This window comes from Clinocottus analis, unplaced genomic scaffold (assembly GCF_023055335.1).
Source record: "Clinocottus analis isolate CAN_PGR_092001 unplaced genomic scaffold, fCliAna1.0.p SCAF_4, whole genome shotgun sequence".
Lineage (NCBI taxonomy): Eukaryota > Metazoa > Chordata > Actinopteri > Perciformes > Cottidae > Clinocottus > Clinocottus analis.
In genome coordinates this window covers 6618762-6636062 of record NW_027176153.1, presented here as the reverse complement: position 1 = coordinate 6636062, position 17301 = coordinate 6618762, and the positions used below count along the sequence as shown (strand labels likewise).

The window sequence follows — 17301 nt, the reverse complement described above, 5'->3', positions numbered from 1 at the left end:
CAGTTCAGAAAAAGAGCAGCACCTTTCAAGGTCAAATTAGGTTGTCCACTCTCCTTTCCTTGTTTATTCTTGCAATTAAGCCCCATGCCTTATATAAGGCAAGTAAAAAAAAAATCAGATCCCTCCCAATCCCAGGGGCAGCAGGTAAAGAGACAAAACTCAGTTTGTGTAACCAACTCTCATTCGCACCAACAATAGATCAGTAAGCGACATCTAGTTGATTTGTGACTTTACTGCGGCATCTGGAACATTCATCCATTTTCATCCGCTCATCCGGGGTCGGGTCGCCATGGCAGCAGGCTTCCCTTTAACCCACAACATTTTCCAGCTCATTCTGGGGGATCGCGAGGCGTTCCCAGGTCAGCTGGGAGATATAATCCCTCCAGCATCTCCTGAGTCTTCCGCCAGGGTCTCCTAACAAAAGTTAATGAATCAGGATGTAAAATGATCTGCCTAAACTGGAGAGCCAGTGGAACATCTAGGCCTGATACAACCAACGTCTTAGGAGTACAAATAGGAAAAGATATGGAAAACTCTAATTGGGAGTCCAAATTATTCTAAATTAGGGGCACACTCATCCAATGGCAAGGCAGGAATATATATCAATGGCTGGAAAAGTCTTGGTTATAAAAGCAGTAATCCTTACCTCTCTGACATTTTTGGAAACTACCTTTCCAGTCCCACAAAGGTTCATGGTGTTCCATTTATATGAAGGGGGCAACATGAAACTAAAATGGGAAATAATGTGGAGGCGTTGGGAGACGGTGTCACAGACCATGAAAGTAGGCAAAAGGCCTTGTGTGGGACCTAAATCATTAGAACTTGTCTAAAGCCGGATGGAGCTGTAACTTAGGCTCATTTTGCTACGTTTTGGGTGGGTCGTGGTTCGCTCGGATCATCGGGCAAAAGGCGACCACAAGCCATCCCATATGCACAAACTTGGCCAAAAATGTAAGATCACAAGAATAGAAGTACAACATGTTCTCTCCCCACTCCAATCAAGGTCAACTCCTGTAGGCATGTTCACTGAAAATGACTCGGAATTTGTATGGTCCAGTGTGAATAGTTCCATTGTAACTAAAAACCATAAGTTGTAAACCAGAGGAGAAAATCCCTGGCCTTCCTGTGAAACGCTACAACACCTTTTTTGGTCATGTCCTGCTGCTCGAGGTGTCTGGTTCCTTGTGTCACCATGGCTATATTGTATTGACTTCCTGTTTGTTACTATGACATGAATGATGGCTGCTTACAGAGAAATCCAACAGCTACGGTGGCTACATGGTGGGCTGTCATTGACTGTGTCAAAGAAGGAGTCTATGGAAAGCAAAGAATGTATGGGTAATGAGAAAGTACTGTATCCCACATGAAATTATTGTGAGATATGTTAAACATCTTTACCCATTATGTTATTATCTGACAAGTCAACAACAGAAAGGAAAACCTTTACTTTACTTATTATTTTGAACTTTTTTGATAATGTATAGTCTGTTTAAGTGGGAAATCATATTTGAGGACTTTTAGTGGTAGGCTAAATATGAACCTGAAAAAACTTTGTCAATTTTGTAAATGTGTGTAAATTGTTGTCTGTGTCGTTGATGTTACCCATGTACTGGACCTAAAAAGCAGCTTTATTTTAACTTGTGTTTTGATACAAAGGGACTTACAAAGAACTCCATCAAATGCTGATCTACAAAAAGTGCTACATGTATTTATTGATGTTTTACATGTTTTTGTTTATAGGCCAAAGTGCAGTGTGAACAGATGAGTTTGCAACCTTTTATAACACACATAGTCTAAAACAGTTAAACTGTTTTGTTTTATAAAACTGATCATCATTTAATATAATTCATCATTTGCGTGTTTTGACTTTGAACAATGAACAAAGTTAAATAAAAAGCACTTTTTAAAAAAGAAATACCATAAAAGAAAATTGTACCAAATGCATTGGAGAGATCTCCTAGTGGCCGTATTACCAAGAGAGGAGGAAGATTAGTAATGAAGGAAATACGGGCTAAATATGAGTCCGATGATATGAGCTGTAACATCGTTAACGTAATGTTATCATATGCTCAACATTGACGTCAGACAGTCTCACGTTAGCTAGTGACGTTAACGTCAGACAGTCTCACGTTAGCTAGTGACATTAACGTCAGACAGTCTCACGTTAGCTAGTGATGTTAACATCAGACAGTCTCACGTTAGCTAGTGACATTAACGTCAGACAGTCTCACGTTGGCTAGTGACATTAACGTCAGACAGTCTCACGTTAGCTAGTGACGTTAACGTCAGACAGTCTCACATTAGCTAGTGACGTTATACTAGCAGGATTTCTTCATTGATTTGGTTGAACTTCCTGTTGCTGTCGAGGTAGTTTCGTCCCAAAATTATCCTCAAATCTTTTTTCATCTTTCCCAATCTGCACTTTTCAGGCCCCCTAGTCCCAGCGGTTAGCGGGTTAAAATGTAAAGAAAGAACGTTGTGCGTCCTCGTCTTCGACAGTAGGCTCAGTCCGTTTTCAGCTGCACTTTATAATGTCTGATGGAGTCCTGCTACAAATTCCTGATAGCACGGCTCTGAAACGAAAATAATACAGTCAATCCTAAAATGTATTAAAAATTCTGAATTTGTAAATTTTCTTTTTTTTAATTAATCTCAAAATCTTAAACAAACCTGTGTCTGGATCAATAAACGAGTGTCTGATGAGGAAATCCAAGACTACCATGGCACAGTTGGGTTTGAAGTCATCAGTGGCCAGCAGTTCCTTAACCTGAAACCAAGACAGAAGACAGAATTCAAGACGTATTATCTAATTCTTGGAGCTTTCAATATCCATGTCAGCGACACCAACCTTATCTATTGGCAGCAGGTAGAAGTCTTGGACCTCTCCATCGCCTGCTCGGAGCTTGAATTCCCGAGGAAGTTCCAAATCGAAGACAAACTGACTTTCTGCAAACACACCGTCCTCATCCTCGTAGGTGTAGCTAGAAAATATGTTCAAGTAGTTAGTTATTTAACGTAAAGAGCGGTGTTGTGCATATGCGCTGGAGGGAGTGCTTGTTACGGGCATCAAACCAGTTTTAAAGAAGAAAACCATAGAAGAATTCTGTGAACTAGCAGTTTTTTTGGGACTGAATTTAGTTCAAGTTAATACATTTTGAACTTGGAACATTGACTAATTTATTTCAATTAAGATAACTCCTGTGAAGTGGCAACTTGCACAGCGCTTCTACTTTTTTTCATAACAACAGGATCGTGTAAAGAAGACAAGATTTCCTACGTTTTGAGCTATAAATTATGCCCAAAGAGTATACGGTTTGGAGTGAAGGGCAAATTTAAACATTTTTTTTCATAAGATCCTGACGTCTCTTTCCACTCTAAGTATGACGTCGCCCGCTCTGAGCTGCCCAATACACACCAATGATAAAGGCAGAAAAGGTGTGGAAAAACCATAAAACGAAAACGCAGACAGTTAAAAAACTATAAAAGATATCACAAAACTGATACATGTAGAATAGCTGAATATTTTGTCAACATTTTAAACTTGAAATGGTGTCTCTAGCTGAAAGCATGGCAGACTTTTAAGCTTTTGAAGTTGAAGAAGTTTAAAGCGGATTTGAAGATGTTCTTTATTGGAAACCATTCATTTTTATTTTCATAGAAAGCTTAACAATTTGAAAAAATATAAAAAATGTGAAATTATACAATACTAGCTGAAGGCTTTGTCAACATTTGAAGTGTTAAATGGTCTGTCAAGCTGAAAGTATGGAGAACCTGTAAACGTTTGAAGTTGAAGATGATTTGAAGATTTCCCCATTGGGTCCCATTATAAAAAAGATCATACAAAAATCATAAAAAGCTTAATAATTTGAAAGTTTAGAATGTCAGAAATATGAAAAGTCATACCATATGTGTCCTTAAGTAGCTGAATATTTGAATAATTCAATTTTTTTCTGTTGCTGAAAATATAAAGGAGTAGATAAGGTCCAAAATACGTACGAAAGAAATAGTTGAATAAGTTTATTAAAGATTTGATGAACAATAGTTGGAATGCTTGAAGCATTCCAAGTAATAAGCCTGCAGGAGAACATGAAGTGTGCTTCCAGCATGAGGTCTCTGACCCCAAGCGGTTGAAGCCACACTTAATTATTGGGAACTATTTTCAATGGTGGATAAATCCACAGTGTGTGTGTGTGTGTGTTCATTGTAATCAAGGAATGTAAAATGGACTCGTACTCATGTGGTTCACCATTCACACACTGATGGCAGGTGCCAATTGCTCATCAGGACTCCAACAACAATGGAGCTTTAACTAATCTATCTAAGAGACTCACCTTATGTTGGTTACAGGGCGAGCCTTCTGTGCAATGGCTGCTGGGATACACGCTTCCTCCTCACACTCTTTGACAAGTGTGTGTTTGAGGCCAACGCCAGCAGCGACACCACCTGCCGCCTTCAAAAGACACAACATTATCACCCTTGTGGACTCATTTTTGGGAAATCAGAAATACTGAATTAAACGTGTTTTTTGAATTCTCATCACCGATCACTGGCATCTAGGATCAGTCTGTCACGGTGTGTGCTCACCACATTGTCCAGTAGTCCAGGGTACGTCTGCTTCGTGAGGGAGCGTCGTGCCAGCCACATGCGGATTTCCCCACCGTCGCCGACCGTGTAGCCATTGATGTGGACTCCATAGCGCTTCACTCCAAAGAGACCTGTGGTTCAGTCTCACGGTGAACTCACAGCAACACGGACACAAACCAATGGAGCTGCCATAGTGACTTACTTGTAGCTGCTCTTTCCATACACATCAAAGGAGGGTCGGAGAATGTAGGCATCACACTGTACTTCTGAAAGATAAGGAACACTTCAGGATTACTGCGATACTAATTATTAGGATTTTCTTGAAATATTATTGAGAATATCTAGGATCATTTTAGGTATGAGGATGGGATTTTTACAATCCCAGGTTTAATTCCAGTGTGTGATATGATAGAAACTGATCTCAGCGTCATCAGTAGTAAAGGATCAGGTTATATATATATATATATATATATATATATATATATATATATATATATATATATATATATATATATATATATATATACACACATACACACACACACACAACACATGTATTTTAAAAAAGTCCCCTATCATGGAAAATACACTTTACATTTTAGCATAATCAAATGCCTTTTGAAATGAGGACAACAAACGCTGTTATATTATTTCATAATTTCATACAATGTGAAGGAAATTGCATCTCCTTTTAATTTTTCTTTAACAAGGTCTTTGACACAATCAATCACAACTTCCCTTTTATGTCCCTGAAAACATGTGGTATACACATACAAACACAAACACACACTCCTGTTATTATTCCATTGTATTTTACACAAATGTCAACTGTCATATTCAAATGTCTGTTTGGGTGCGTGTGTGTGCGTGCGTGCTTGCGTGCGTTTGTGTGTGTGCATGTGCGTGTTCATGCACCTCGTCTCTCCACCCCTTAAGACACGTGAACGAGCCCTCCTGTCTCATGGTTCGCAGGACCGCGTCCACAGCCTCAGACCTCTTTTCGTACGAGTCCAGGCTGCGGCGCAGCGACACAGTGCCCCCGTGTGGCGGACTGAACACTTCTGGATACCGTGTCAACAGTGAGGCTACGTGCGGAGGAATCCAGCCCACTTGCGCTTCGTTTATCTCAAACCTCAAGCAATTTGACCGGCCGGAGCCTGCGGGAACACGTCGACCATTGTTACCTTAAAAAGCAATCTTCACGCCGTTGACTGTGCGTTCTGTTTGTCGTGCAACTTACCTGGTAAATAAAAGTTATTCATTCGGCGGAGGAGCTGCAGTATTTTTTCGGACCAGGCGGAGTTAGCCATTTTTACAAGATGTTAACTGACCACCTCCAGGGCAGCGATAGAGTGCACGTGTGTAAACTGGGTGGACGAGATTACTGCTACAAACACATACTTGCTAACGAGCTACTATTTTTGAACGCCATGTTTTTTTTCTCAAAGCGCTCTGCGCATGTCTGCTTCTTCTTCGTGGATAATCGAGCGAACCTGTTACTTGTTTTACATGTTCCTGAGGCAGCCCCTTCCTCTAAATTTGCGCGTCTTTCAACGAACTGTTATATATTAGACCCATCTATGGACTATATTTATTTATGTTCAACATTTCATGCACAAATACAAAATACTAGTATTTCAATTTATTGAACAAGATGCATTGTAAATACAGAAAATACTGAAAACAAAACGTGGTGTTTTTATTTATTTTGCCAAATGAATAAAAATCATACTTTTAACCACATGTGTCTGCTTTATAAAACATTCATTACGCATATTAAAGGTGCAGTTAAACATCTTCATATTCCATGTCCACAGGGCTGTACTTTACAATTAGATGTGTAAGGAAATAAACAATACATTCAATGCAACGCATGTAATGTTTTGCAGGCCAATAATAAAGAGAAAGCTGGTTTTCCCTGTATAATCACATGATGTGAATGAGGGAAAGTAGCCTACAGATGCCATAACAAAAGAGATCCAACTTAGAAAATGTAACAGCGATAAACTCTAAAAGATGCAGATAAAATTGAAATATGACAACTTATTTTGTAATTTAGTAATCCTATTTGTTGCTCTAATCAGACTGAGGCTAGTTAAGGGAAGTGTAGTTTATAGATTGCATCAAAAGCTATACTTGGAGGTTTAGAAGTGATCCTTTAAAAACAGAGCTGCTCAGAGAGAGAGAGAGAGAGAGATGAAAATAGAGAGAGAGAGAGAGAGAGAGAGAGAGAGAGCGGCTTGGGAGTGTGTAAAACAGTTTTGTCTCACTATGGTCTCATTAGTTACCTGGAGAATATGGATCTTTTTAAATGAAGGCAAGAAATACAAGTACAGTGTACGTAAATATGGAGATCGTCTGCATGCTTTTAACCGACCGACACAAAAGATACCACAACAGGAAACACAGGTTCTGCATTTGCAGTTTTTTAGTCACGGAGATGAGATATGTCGACAAACGTCAAGTTTATTAAGTCTATAATACCGTTGAGCTGTACGTCTGCACTGATTTACTGCTGCTGTACAGTCAAATATGTTACATTGTACAGTTCACACAGTACTGCTAAATCACAGTAATATATTGGCGTGACTTCTGTGAAGTCACAGTTAACCTGTTCTTTCTCAATCATTAACTGTTATAATACCTTGCTGTGAAATTAGTGCAATTAATGCAATTATATTAGTGCAGTAATTGACAGTGTGATGGCTTCAGGATGGAATAAAACCGTGTGTATATTATTCTACCCATTTATTTAAATACCACTGTTTGCTCCATTCTTTGTTTCATTCATTGTCCTTCATAATCATAATTTATATGCTTTATGTACTAACATCAGTACAAAGTAACAACACGGCACTGACCCGCTTAACGCACACACTGTAGGTGCTCACCGACGCCAGAAGAGGGCAGTAGCGCAAACACGACTGACGCTAGTTTCCGTTAAAGCACGGAGGAGGCGGAGAAGAAGAAAAAAAAGGATGTTACGATCTGCTTGAAATAAACACAAAGAAGAAGGAATAACATGGAGTAGTCTTGTGAGCATGAAATTGAATGAACTGTACGAGTGGTCCCCAACAACAGTAGAGAGCTGCACGGCGGCGCTGTTGTTAGAAAGATGAAGGAAACACCCGCAGCGGGTCCAGTCGCCGCGCTCTGCTGCTAGCTGACGCGCAGCTAACGTTAGCTGGCTGCCACCCGGTGGGGGTGAACAGCCTCGTCCCCTCATCCTTTCACCAGAAGACAAGGCGACATATAGAAACTCACGACTGTTTATTTTCTATATTTGTATCAATACCTATAGGTAAGATGCATTTAATATCTTAAAGTCGTATGTGTCCTGTTCGGTCTTAAGGTAAATAAGAGGGCACGCAGAATTGCAATCAACGTTACAAGTTTATTTCTCCTTTAATGTAACGCGAACCTTCGCGCTGCTGTCTCTGTTCTTCACACACAGTAACGTTTCGAGTTGAACATTGTTTTGTGTTTTATCATCGAGAGTTTACCGTTTTATCTTCACTACAGTGAGCTTTGTCGCAGTCATGTCTAACGAGCCCGCGTGCGCTTAACGTTTAAAACCAAAAGTTCTGACGAGTTTGAGACGACGCCTCTGAGAGCCACTGGTTCACTGTAGCTCTAAGGTCACGTGATGCGGACTTGTCAGTGACGGTGTGGGAACCAGCAGGTGCCACACCACAAGGCTTATGTCTCTTATGTTCACACATAAGAGACATATTTCACTTTTTTCATGAACACATATCAGCCCCATTGCTACTTTCTTGATCTCCACTGGATTTTAGTGTGCATTTAAGTTGTAGCACATTTTGTATTTCATGTTAAGATAATTTTTGGGGGGTGTAAATACTTAACTTTTTGCAATATTACATGAATAATTCGATCACTTTTTCTCTCTCTCCCCGTGTGGTGTAGCTCCACCTGTCCTCCATGGCCTCGTCAGAGGTCAGCATGCAGGACGTGAGCGAGGTCGTGATCGTCACCGTACCGGAGACGGTGAGCGAGGACCTCCCCTCCGAGGTGGAGGAGGACAAGGCGGTGCTGGTGACTGGAGAGTTGACCCCTCCGCAAGGGTAACAACTCGCTCACTCGCTCACTCGCTCACTCTCACACACACACACACAGTGTGAAATGTGAGTCGTTAAGGAGCATGTCCCGTAGTCCAGCTATATTGAAACTTACAAGAGGTGTGTGGGTTTTTCCAGGGAGGACATCCTCACGGTGGCAGCAGTGGAGTCAGAAGCTGAGGCCGGCGGACAAGACTCTCTGTCGACAGAAGAGGCAGTCATCGGTAACATGTCCAGCAAGGCTTTGTGAATAGATGTGCAGACTCACAGAGTCGTCTTCCTCAGTTTGCATGGTCAGACGACAGACCTGAGTGAGGGTGTTTTTGGTGTCTGTCTCTGCAGTGAAGCTAACCGAGGAGGTGGACGTGGAGGCCGATGTCTTCTACCCGATCACCTGCGGAGATGCCAAAGGAATGCTGGTGTGGAAGAAGTTTGTCTGCCCCGGGATCAACGTGAAATGCGTCCAGGTACGTGATGTCATTTTAGAACAACGGAGTTTAAGATCATCAACGTCTCATGGCAGATGTGTTTTCTTCTCGCCCCTCTGATCAGTTCAATGAGCAGCTAATCAGCCCAAAGGAATTTGTGTGCTTAGCGGGGAAATCCACTCTGAAGGACTGGAAGAGAGCTATCCGTCTCAACGGCACCATGCTCAGGTCTGGACTCATCCAATACACTAATGTTTTACTTGAGCGAAAGAGTTTTTACTCTACAGAACTCCGAATTTATTGACTTGCATGTTTCATGAGAATCCAGTTTAGTTCTCCAGATTGTGCAGGAATTTGGTTTAAACAAAACAAACATGCTTTCACAATTAATGCAGAGATGGGTTAAATTTATCCTCATTATTGGGATTTTAAAGATTTATATAATGCATCGATAATTCCCCTCTGTGAAAGGGACGAGTCAGAATGAGTCCTTTTCCTTTTGAAACTGAAGTGTTTTGCTGCCAATCCTTCTCTTCTATTATTTTGTTTTTCAAACATGTTTATATTTTTCTATTTTATTTTTAGATTTTTTTAATTCGGGTCTTTTGATGGCTCTGTACCCATATTTAGGGCTCTGTACACATTGTGATATATTGTATTACTACTTTAAGGCCACAGCCCACTTGTGGCTCTTTGTCATTTAAACAAAATCACTGTTCAGACTCTACTGTTTACGTGTCTAAATGATCCTCACCCCTCGTAAGCAACCATACATTTCAACTTTGTTCAACTTTGACCCCAATTTCAAAAGCCTGTGAGGTCAGGACACTAACACACCATTAGCATTCTTTACACGCATCATGTGAGCATGCGAGCATGGAGCATGGGGGGAATGCAGAAAGTCTGTCAGCATTGGGTCAAGATGGAGGAAGCTCAGGGAGGTTTTAATTTCAAACGTTATACGAGCTGGTATAGACAACTTATTTAGTATTTCAGTAGATCCATATCCCTTCCTTCATTCCTTCCTTTTCACGGTGGAACTGTTTCAATGAACGCAGGTCGTCTGTTCTGATGTTAAAAACTGTTGAAACCTGTTTCATGTCACAGGAAGATCATGGACTCGGGTGAGCTGGACTTTTACCAGCACTCAAAGGTCTGCTCCAACACGTGCCGCAGCACTAAGATAGACCTGGTGGGGACCAAAGTGTCCATTGGCGGGGATCAGCCTGCCGAGCTGCTTCCTGTCACCCCCTCGTCAGCCGATTGTAAGTTCCACACCCTTCACCGGCCAGCTGTAGACTCGGCTTCAGTGTTTAACGTTAACAACCGAGCTGATGTTACTTTAGTCACATGATCAGCACTTTAAAAATGCTGTTATGCGATACACCTCCTCCATACATGACTCGTAGGGTTTCTGGTGGACTCCACCACGCCTCTCAGAATCTTCTTGCCCTTGAAGGTTTCGAGTAACCAGGTATTCACGGAACCAGAGTTACCTTTTCGTAACTCCTGTAATGGGTCCTTCCTCCTTGAGCAAAAAGTGGAGAAGCGTGATTACACTTTTGGATAAGTCCCTCAGCGTCCGTGGAGCTTGAAAAGTGTCAACACTGGGGGTGTGGAATGTGATCGTGTCACGGCAACAGATTTGAACCCGTTGTCTGGGGGTGTGGTCTAGCGAGCGTTGTGTGCTGCTTGTGTTGCAGTGAATGGAGCAGCGGTCTCGTATCCGGATGTAGCGGAGGAAACCTCGGAGTGGGTCACAGCCATTGGAGGTGAACAGCAACCTGCATGCACACTCACCATCGTGTGGAATACACTGGTTGAGTGGATTGCAGTATTCTTTAATGGTGTGTGTATGTGTGTCTGTGTCTGTCTCTTCAGAGGACTCTGTGGCATTTTGGCGCACAGTGAAGGAAGCTGGACTGCTGGAGGAGGTGGTGGAGGACTTCCAGAAGGAGCTGCAGGAGGTGCTGCAGGGGTTGCAAGAGAGGGTGTGTGACCCACCACTTCAGGTCAAAGGTTAGAAACACACACACACTACATTTCTGTGACTGTGTATATCATTTATGAACTCCAAAAACAAACATGCTTAGAGTTAAGTAATTTGTTTAAACTAAGGATTTCATGTATTAACGTTGGCTAAATTGTTCAGTTCTTTCTCTCTGCTGTCAGTACTCTTGCACTCTTTCACTGTGAGTCTCTCTTCATTCGAAATGCCAAATGAAAAGGAAAAGAAGAAAATAATCTATCGATGCAACAGAACCAGGGATATTGTTTTTAAAAAAAAAATTATTCCAACTCTTCTTGTAAATACCTGGCCATGCACCTCGACCCTCGCTAGTGCAGAGATTGGCCGCTGTGTTATGCGGCTAAGCTGTGGGTGACCGAAGTCTGAGAAGATTTCTCCTCTCTGACTTCACATCTCAAGATGTTTTTTTTCATTCAAACAAAACGTTTGAGACCAAGCCACTTCGATGATGTCACTCATGTCCCAAACGCCACACGGCTCGCTCTGGACATTCAAGGCAGTATATTGTTATTTGGCTGTAGTTACTCGCCAAAAGCTGGAAATGCATCTTGATGTGTGAAAACTGTCAAGTTTTCATGTCTAACACGCTGTGTGTGTTTTTTTTTCAGATGCTGTTTTGCTCAACAACATCGTGCAGAACTTTGGGATGTTGGACCTGGTGAAGAAGGTTCTGGCCAGCCACAAGAGCCAGATGGACCGCTACAGGGAGCAGTACACTCGCAGCCTTGCCGGTCAGTACCAGGGTCCTGAACGGAGTCTTAACATTCCGGATGGATCGGTGTTTTGTTTTGCAGCTCTGGAGGAACTCAGACGCTGCATACAGATGATGTGTTGTCTCCCCTCCCTCTGCAGCTCTGGAGCAGCAGTGCGACGAGCACAGGAAGCGAGCCAAGGAGCTGAAGAGCAAGTCCCAGCACCTCAACAACGTCCTGATGACCCTCACCCCGGTCCCCGTGCCGCCGGCGCCCAAGCGCCCACGTCTGACCCGCGCCATCTCCGGCCCGGCCTCGGTCAACGCTGGCTCCACCCAGATCGCCCTGCCGTTGAGCCAGCTGACGGGCCTGCCGCTTGGCAAGGTGCTGACCATGGCGGGGGGCCCCGGCGGAGCCAGCCTCGGCGGCTACACCCTCCTGACCTCCTCGCTCTCCGGGTCGGAGCTGGGGGGCGACGCCTCCAACCTGACCGTGCTGTCGGCGGCGGCGGGTCAGGAGGGCGGCGGCTTCGTCAAGGTGGTCGGCCCCCAGTTCCAGCTGGTGACGCTGCAGTCCGCGCTGCAGAGCTTGGCCGCCGCGCAGCAGACGGTTGGCAGCATAAGCGTGGTGGACGCCACAGAGACCGCCGCAGAGGAGTCGCAAGAGGATGGCCAGGCAGACGTAGACGAGGAGAGCCAGCCGGAGCAGGATGACGGGGAGCAGCAGTGAGACACAGAACAGCTGCCTGTCCCCCTCGCCTCCAGTCCCACAGCTCGTTATCGCCTTCATCTCCATGTCTCTGGACGCTGGACATTTAGACTTTTCCAGATCGGCTCTACAACGGTCTTCATTTATCATTCGACACACAAGCCTTCCTTGTGGACGTCCGTCACTAAATTGATATGGAGGCATCTGGCGTGAGCGCTGTGTGACGTGACTGTAAATATGTATTGGTAACTAATATATTTGATACAGCTGTTTCTGTAGGGATTCATTCCACATAGGCTGAAGAGAAGAAAATACAACAGTGTTGTTTAGTTTGATAATAAACGCTCAGTTTTCAAGAACAAATTGTGTTTCATCAAACTGCTCCGTTGTCATAGAAGCTTGGCAGCTGTGGTCCCATGATGACCATCGGTACTACGAGACTGTGTTGAGATGATAAAAAAAAATACTCGTTTTATTTTCTATTGAGGAAAGTCATATTGACCATCAGGCTAATATCTAATCTACTAATATAAACTTTTTCCGTATAGAAAGTATATTGCATCAGTTCTGTGTGAGGTCTTCATCTGATGCGTCGGTTAATTCAAACCAAGGTAAATACATAAAGTTAATAAAGAAGTGTAATGGGTAATAACGTAGGAGACCCGGAGGCCTTTACATCATTGCAGTTCATATGCTTTCGTACTAATGGATCTGGACCTGTGCACCAGGTCCTGGATCAGTCACGCAGGCTTGTCGTTTGGCCACCGGGGGGCGCCACAGCCTCACCGTTCAGCTCGTTCTGACTTCTCTGCTTCTGAAGCTTCAGCGTTGAGCTTCTCGGGTTCTTTGCGCGCAATCATTTGATTTATTTATTTATTTTTGGGAGGGGGGGCGCGGGAGACAAGCTAAACGACTGAGCTGAAGGGCAAACACATTCATGTTGGAGTTGCGGGGTATGTCGTTCTAAAAAATAAAGGGACCAGATAAATCGTCAATGAAAAGGAAATACTGTAGATAATTGAACCGCCGTTTTTGTTTTCAGCTTTATACATTTCACTTTTTTTTTTTCCTCTCAGGCCTTTTGCTGTAATTACCAGCCAGCAGCTTCCCATACAGATATTTTGGTGGTATGATCATTAGCTTGTTCTATTGTTTTTTTTTGTTTGTTTTTTAATTGACAGTTTTAAGAAATATTCGTTAAAAATATTCTGGATAAATTTGGCAGAAAAGCAGACATTGTTTTTCTAAAATGTCAAACTCCTACCTTTTTTTTAAATGGAGAAAAGACTTTACATATGAACTAAATTCAGGATTAAAGTGTTTTTTTATAAACTCGTTGTGTATATGACGTATGCCAAATGTAAGTAAGTAATATCTTGATAATCAATTAAAGTCGAGTCAGTCGATGAAGACAATAACATGAACATATGTTGACGGGACTTTGGCTTAAATCAGTCTTTGGAGTCGTCTGGCAAACAGGAAAGTGCGTTTATTCATGGTTTTATTAAACAAGCATCATTTATTGAATGACAGACGATGATGCCAGTAACACACAGAGGAGATTTACTTTTACACACAAAGCTTAGAGCAGCCACACGACACGTGCTGATGAACAGGGGCTGCAAGTGCACCTGCACAAGTTCTTAGTTTCTCTCTTCAGACTTACTCTGGTTTCTCCTCACGCTTCAGATTTGAGCTTCTTGAATATCTGAAGCTCAGACCTCCAGACGCAGAGTTCCTCTATAAACTCAAGTCATCGTAGTAGTTCGGCTCCTCGGCGGAGCGCACGGAGATCTTGAAGTGGCGGCGCAGAAAGCCTCCGTAGCGCTTGTCCCACTTCAGGTTGTTCAACTTCGGCCGGATCCGCCTCATGAAGCCCCCGTAGCGCTTCTGCAGCTCCTCGGGCTCTTGGCTCTCCGCCTCCGCGGAGCTACTCCTCTTTGACTTGGGGCCGAATTTGCGTAAAAAGCCGCCGTAACGCTTGACGAGCCCGCGGAGCGCCTGGTCCTCCGCGGCCTGGTCCTCCGCGGCCTCGTCGTCTGCGTCCGGCGGCGCCTCCGCGTCCGCGTGCCGCTCCTGCAGCGTCTTCAGCAAGTCCTCGTACTTGTTGGGCAGCAGCCCGGCCTTCAGGACGTAGTTCTCGCGCCACGGAGAGGCGAACATTTTGTTCTTGTTCCGGTCGATCCTCTTGATGAAGCCGCCGTAGCGCTTGACCAGGTCGGCCCGCTGGCTCTCCTCCTCCTCCGCCGCTTCGTCCTGGCTGTAGTCCGCTCGCGCCGGGGCGCGCTCACAGCTCTCCTGCTGCCCCTCACACTCCGCGCGGCACGACTGCGGGACACAGAGGGGGGAAGCGCGTGAGAGCAGCATCGGGGCGCGCGCACACACGGGGAGATGCGACGCACAAAAAGTATTTTTAATACCTTTTTTTAAATTATTTTTGGGCTAAATATCAGGTTTTGGCGTCAGTTTGAGTAACTTTGGCCGTTTTCTGAACCCCACTTTTTTTCTTACGTTTCCCTTCAGTAACTTCCCTAAGTGCTAACACACACTCTGCTTGTCCAAAGCAGTGAAGGATTTAAATCCAAGATTTTACGCAACCCACATTAGAGGCCTATTAGGCAATATATTAGGTCTATTCGGTCAATCATTCATACTGACACATTGACATCTTTAACTTTAGGATTTAGGAAATTTAAATATAAAAAAAATCCACTACATTTACTGGAGAGACAACAATTTGCAAGTTTAAATTTGGATCACGTTCGGATTAGATGTCCAAAGTTAACCTATTTACAATATAGGTGCTGCCTGTCATTTCAATAAAATAACAGCCCAATACATTATCCAAACGGCAGCAGTTTTTCTCTACCTTTCTCTCTCTCTCTAAAAAAGCTAAAAAATAAAAAAAGGTGATTGAAAATTTGCATTCGTGATATAAACTCAACACAGTGTATCTGGTTGTCTTTTGTGCATAGATATGTGCTAGGAATTCTAACGCTATTGTGATGTCCACATCAAATAAATAAAGTCAAGTCAAGACTCTCAACGGGAGGAGAGCTCCGTGTTGGGGGTCTCGGGTCTTACCAGGCTGCTGAAGGCGGCGTCGGGGCCGAGGATCTGCTGCACGCATTTCTCGCACTGCGAGGAGCAATCTGCGCGGATGGAGGGCGGCAAGCTCAGCATCAGCACCAGGACATACCACTCCATTCTTTACCAGGTCCCTGACACACGCAAACACACACACACACACACACACACACACACACACACACACACACACACACACACACACACACACACACACACACACACGAAACAGCACAACAGTTAGTCTGGGCGAGGCTCACAATTGGACCGGCTTGGTTCTGAGGATTCGCAGAATGAAGGAATGATTTCTCTCGTAATCAAACGACTTGCTTCTTGAAAATGAATCTTGACTATTGACTCTTAATTGAGTCAGTTTGGATAATAGCTCGTTAATTAAAAAAACACGATGTATTGGTCATGGACCTGTGCGCATGCAGTGCGTAATGGCGCACCGGAGCCAAGTCATTTCTGTCCGCACTTTGTTAAAGAAGAGAAACATGAAGTGTGGATCACTCAAGACCAGAAAAGACAGAAAAGTAAAACAACAAACAAAGTGTGGAGTCGGTACCTCAGGAGTTGGACAGATGCTTCCAGCTGTAGTCAGACTCTCAGAGGCGCATCGAGCTTCAAACGTCCACCCTCTAAACTCTTCGTGTTTCTCCTGTGCGGCTCGTCGCCTTCGCTTTTTATCGCCGCGGACTCGGTCGTGTCACCGCGGCGCATCACAGCGGCTCCAGCAGGGACCAATGGGAGGGGAATGTGCTGCGTGATGAACCCACCGCCTCCCCGCTGCGGGAGGTTTGGTAAACCAACGCCCACACGGAGAAGGTCTAAGACGGGCAGCGCCATCACCACCACTCCTCTCTCGGGGGCCTCGATAAAAAAAATGGTCTGTTTGAAAAAAAATCACACTGACATCAATGAACAATGTGTTTTCTGTTCTTCTTCTTCTTCTTCTTCTTCTTCTTCTTTTGCAATACTGAGATAAGTAACCTGTGGGCGAGACTTAGAATAAAATAGAATACACTGATGGAAGAGTGACTGTCATTTTAACCAAATGTTAAAGGCCAGTTTCAGACATCGCTGGCCTTCAGCTCACACCTTTGTTTCTGGGCCACTTGAGTGTTTGGAACAATATTTAAACACAACACAACGTTGTTCACTGTGTAGTTAGGTTAACATGTTTTTTGACCCATGTTTTGGAGCAGCATGACCATTCATCTGAAATAGTGTTTGTGTCCACCTGATGTAAGTCCAGTATTCTCTCTTTTAGCAGGTGACGTCACCCATTGGTTTGTGGACTTTCGTTTTGAAGCCTGGAGGAGCATTTGGGCTGCACAAGAGAGCGGAGCTAAAAACAAGTGAAAGCAAATTGTAGGTGTATTTATTAGGTGACCAAAATATTTCAATTAACTTTCATGAAGGGAAAACACAGTGTGAAAGGGTTAACGTTGTAAACGGAAAACATGGACAACTCACAGACCAGACAACAGGGTAGCAACCTGTCAATCACATAAAGCATACGCTGCTTTATGATCTGTTTGACTCTACATGGCCCATAATTTACTAAATGAACATCATGCTGTAATGAAGAAGACTTGAAACTAGAGATCGAGACCATACAGAGGTGAAACCAAAGCTTCCATTTCTGCTTCCATTACGAAATCAGTCATCGTAGAGTCATGTAGTCGCTC

At 43.6% G+C, this 17301-nt stretch overlaps 3 protein-coding genes across 3 annotated transcripts; 1 reads left to right on the top strand and 2 right to left on the bottom strand.

Moving 5' to 3' along the window:
* Positions 1-1732: 1732 nt before the first annotated feature.
* On the bottom strand, positions 1733-6106 carry tpk2 (thiamin pyrophosphokinase 2). Its single transcript, XM_068598001.1, has 8 exons — positions 5825-6106; positions 5500-5741; positions 4787-4850; positions 4585-4715; positions 4332-4450; positions 2849-2981; positions 2671-2767; positions 1733-2573 (listed from the first exon to the last, which is right to left on the bottom strand). The coding sequence occupies exons 1-8, from the start codon at positions 5892-5894 to the stop codon at positions 2527-2529; spliced, it is 903 nt and encodes a 300-aa protein (XP_068454102.1). The 5' UTR covers positions 5895-6106; the 3' UTR covers positions 1733-2526.
* A 1440-nt stretch (positions 6107-7546) lies between these two features.
* Positions 7547-13035, top strand: gmeb2 (glucocorticoid modulatory element binding protein 2). The gene is made up of 10 exons (XM_068597692.1): positions 7547-7885; positions 8512-8669; positions 8802-8887; positions 9006-9130; positions 9216-9319; positions 10199-10356; positions 10795-10863; positions 10973-11110; positions 11729-11851; positions 11973-13035. The coding sequence occupies exons 2-10, from the start codon at positions 8527-8529 to the stop codon at positions 12539-12541; spliced, it is 1515 nt and encodes a 504-aa protein (XP_068453793.1). The 5' UTR covers positions 7547-7885; positions 8512-8526; the 3' UTR covers positions 12542-13035.
* A 967-nt stretch (positions 13036-14002) lies between these two features.
* Positions 14003-16261, bottom strand: pdyn (prodynorphin). Its single transcript, XM_068598119.1, has 3 exons — positions 16176-16261; positions 15605-15741; positions 14003-14848 (listed from the first exon to the last, which is right to left on the bottom strand). Exons 2-3 carry the CDS (start codon positions 15725-15727, stop codon positions 14261-14263), a joined length of 711 nt encoding a protein of 236 aa, XP_068454220.1. The 5' UTR covers positions 15728-15741; positions 16176-16261; the 3' UTR covers positions 14003-14260.
* Positions 16262-17301: the final 1040 nt, after the last annotated feature.

What these genes read in the sequence shown, in the direction of transcription:
- tpk2 (XM_068598001.1), bottom strand. Translation starts at nt 5,894, where the DNA reads ATGGCTAACTCCGCCTGGTCCGAAAAAATACTGCAGCTCCTCCGCCGA. An exon ending in ACCTGCTGCCAATAGATAAG is followed by an intron (nt 2,768 to 2,848) that starts GTTGGTGTCGCT and finishes TCTTGGTTTCAG; the next exon opens with GTTAAGGAACTGCTGGCCAC. An exon ending in GTTTATTGATCCAGACACAG is followed by an intron (nt 2,574 to 2,670) that starts GTTTGTTTAAGA and finishes TTTTCGTTTCAG; the next exon opens with AGCCGTGCTATCAGGAATTT.
- gmeb2 (XM_068597692.1), top strand. Translation starts at nt 8,527, where the DNA reads ATGGCCTCGTCAGAGGTCAGCATGCAGGACGTGAGCGAGGTCGTGATC. An exon ending in GAGTTGACCCCTCCGCAAGG is followed by an intron (nt 8,670 to 8,801) that starts GTAACAACTCGC and finishes GGGTTTTTCCAG; the next exon opens with GGAGGACATCCTCACGGTGG. An exon ending in CTCAACGGCACCATGCTCAG is followed by an intron (nt 9,320 to 10,198) that starts GTCTGGACTCAT and finishes TTCATGTCACAG; the next exon opens with GAAGATCATGGACTCGGGTG.
- pdyn (XM_068598119.1), bottom strand. Translation starts at nt 15,727, where the DNA reads ATGGAGTGGTATGTCCTGGTGCTGATGCTGAGCTTGCCGCCCTCCATC. An exon ending in ACGCCGCCTTCAGCAGCCTG is followed by an intron (nt 14,849 to 15,604) that starts GTAAGACCCGAG and finishes TGTGTCCCGCAG; the next exon opens with TCGTGCCGCGCGGAGTGTGA.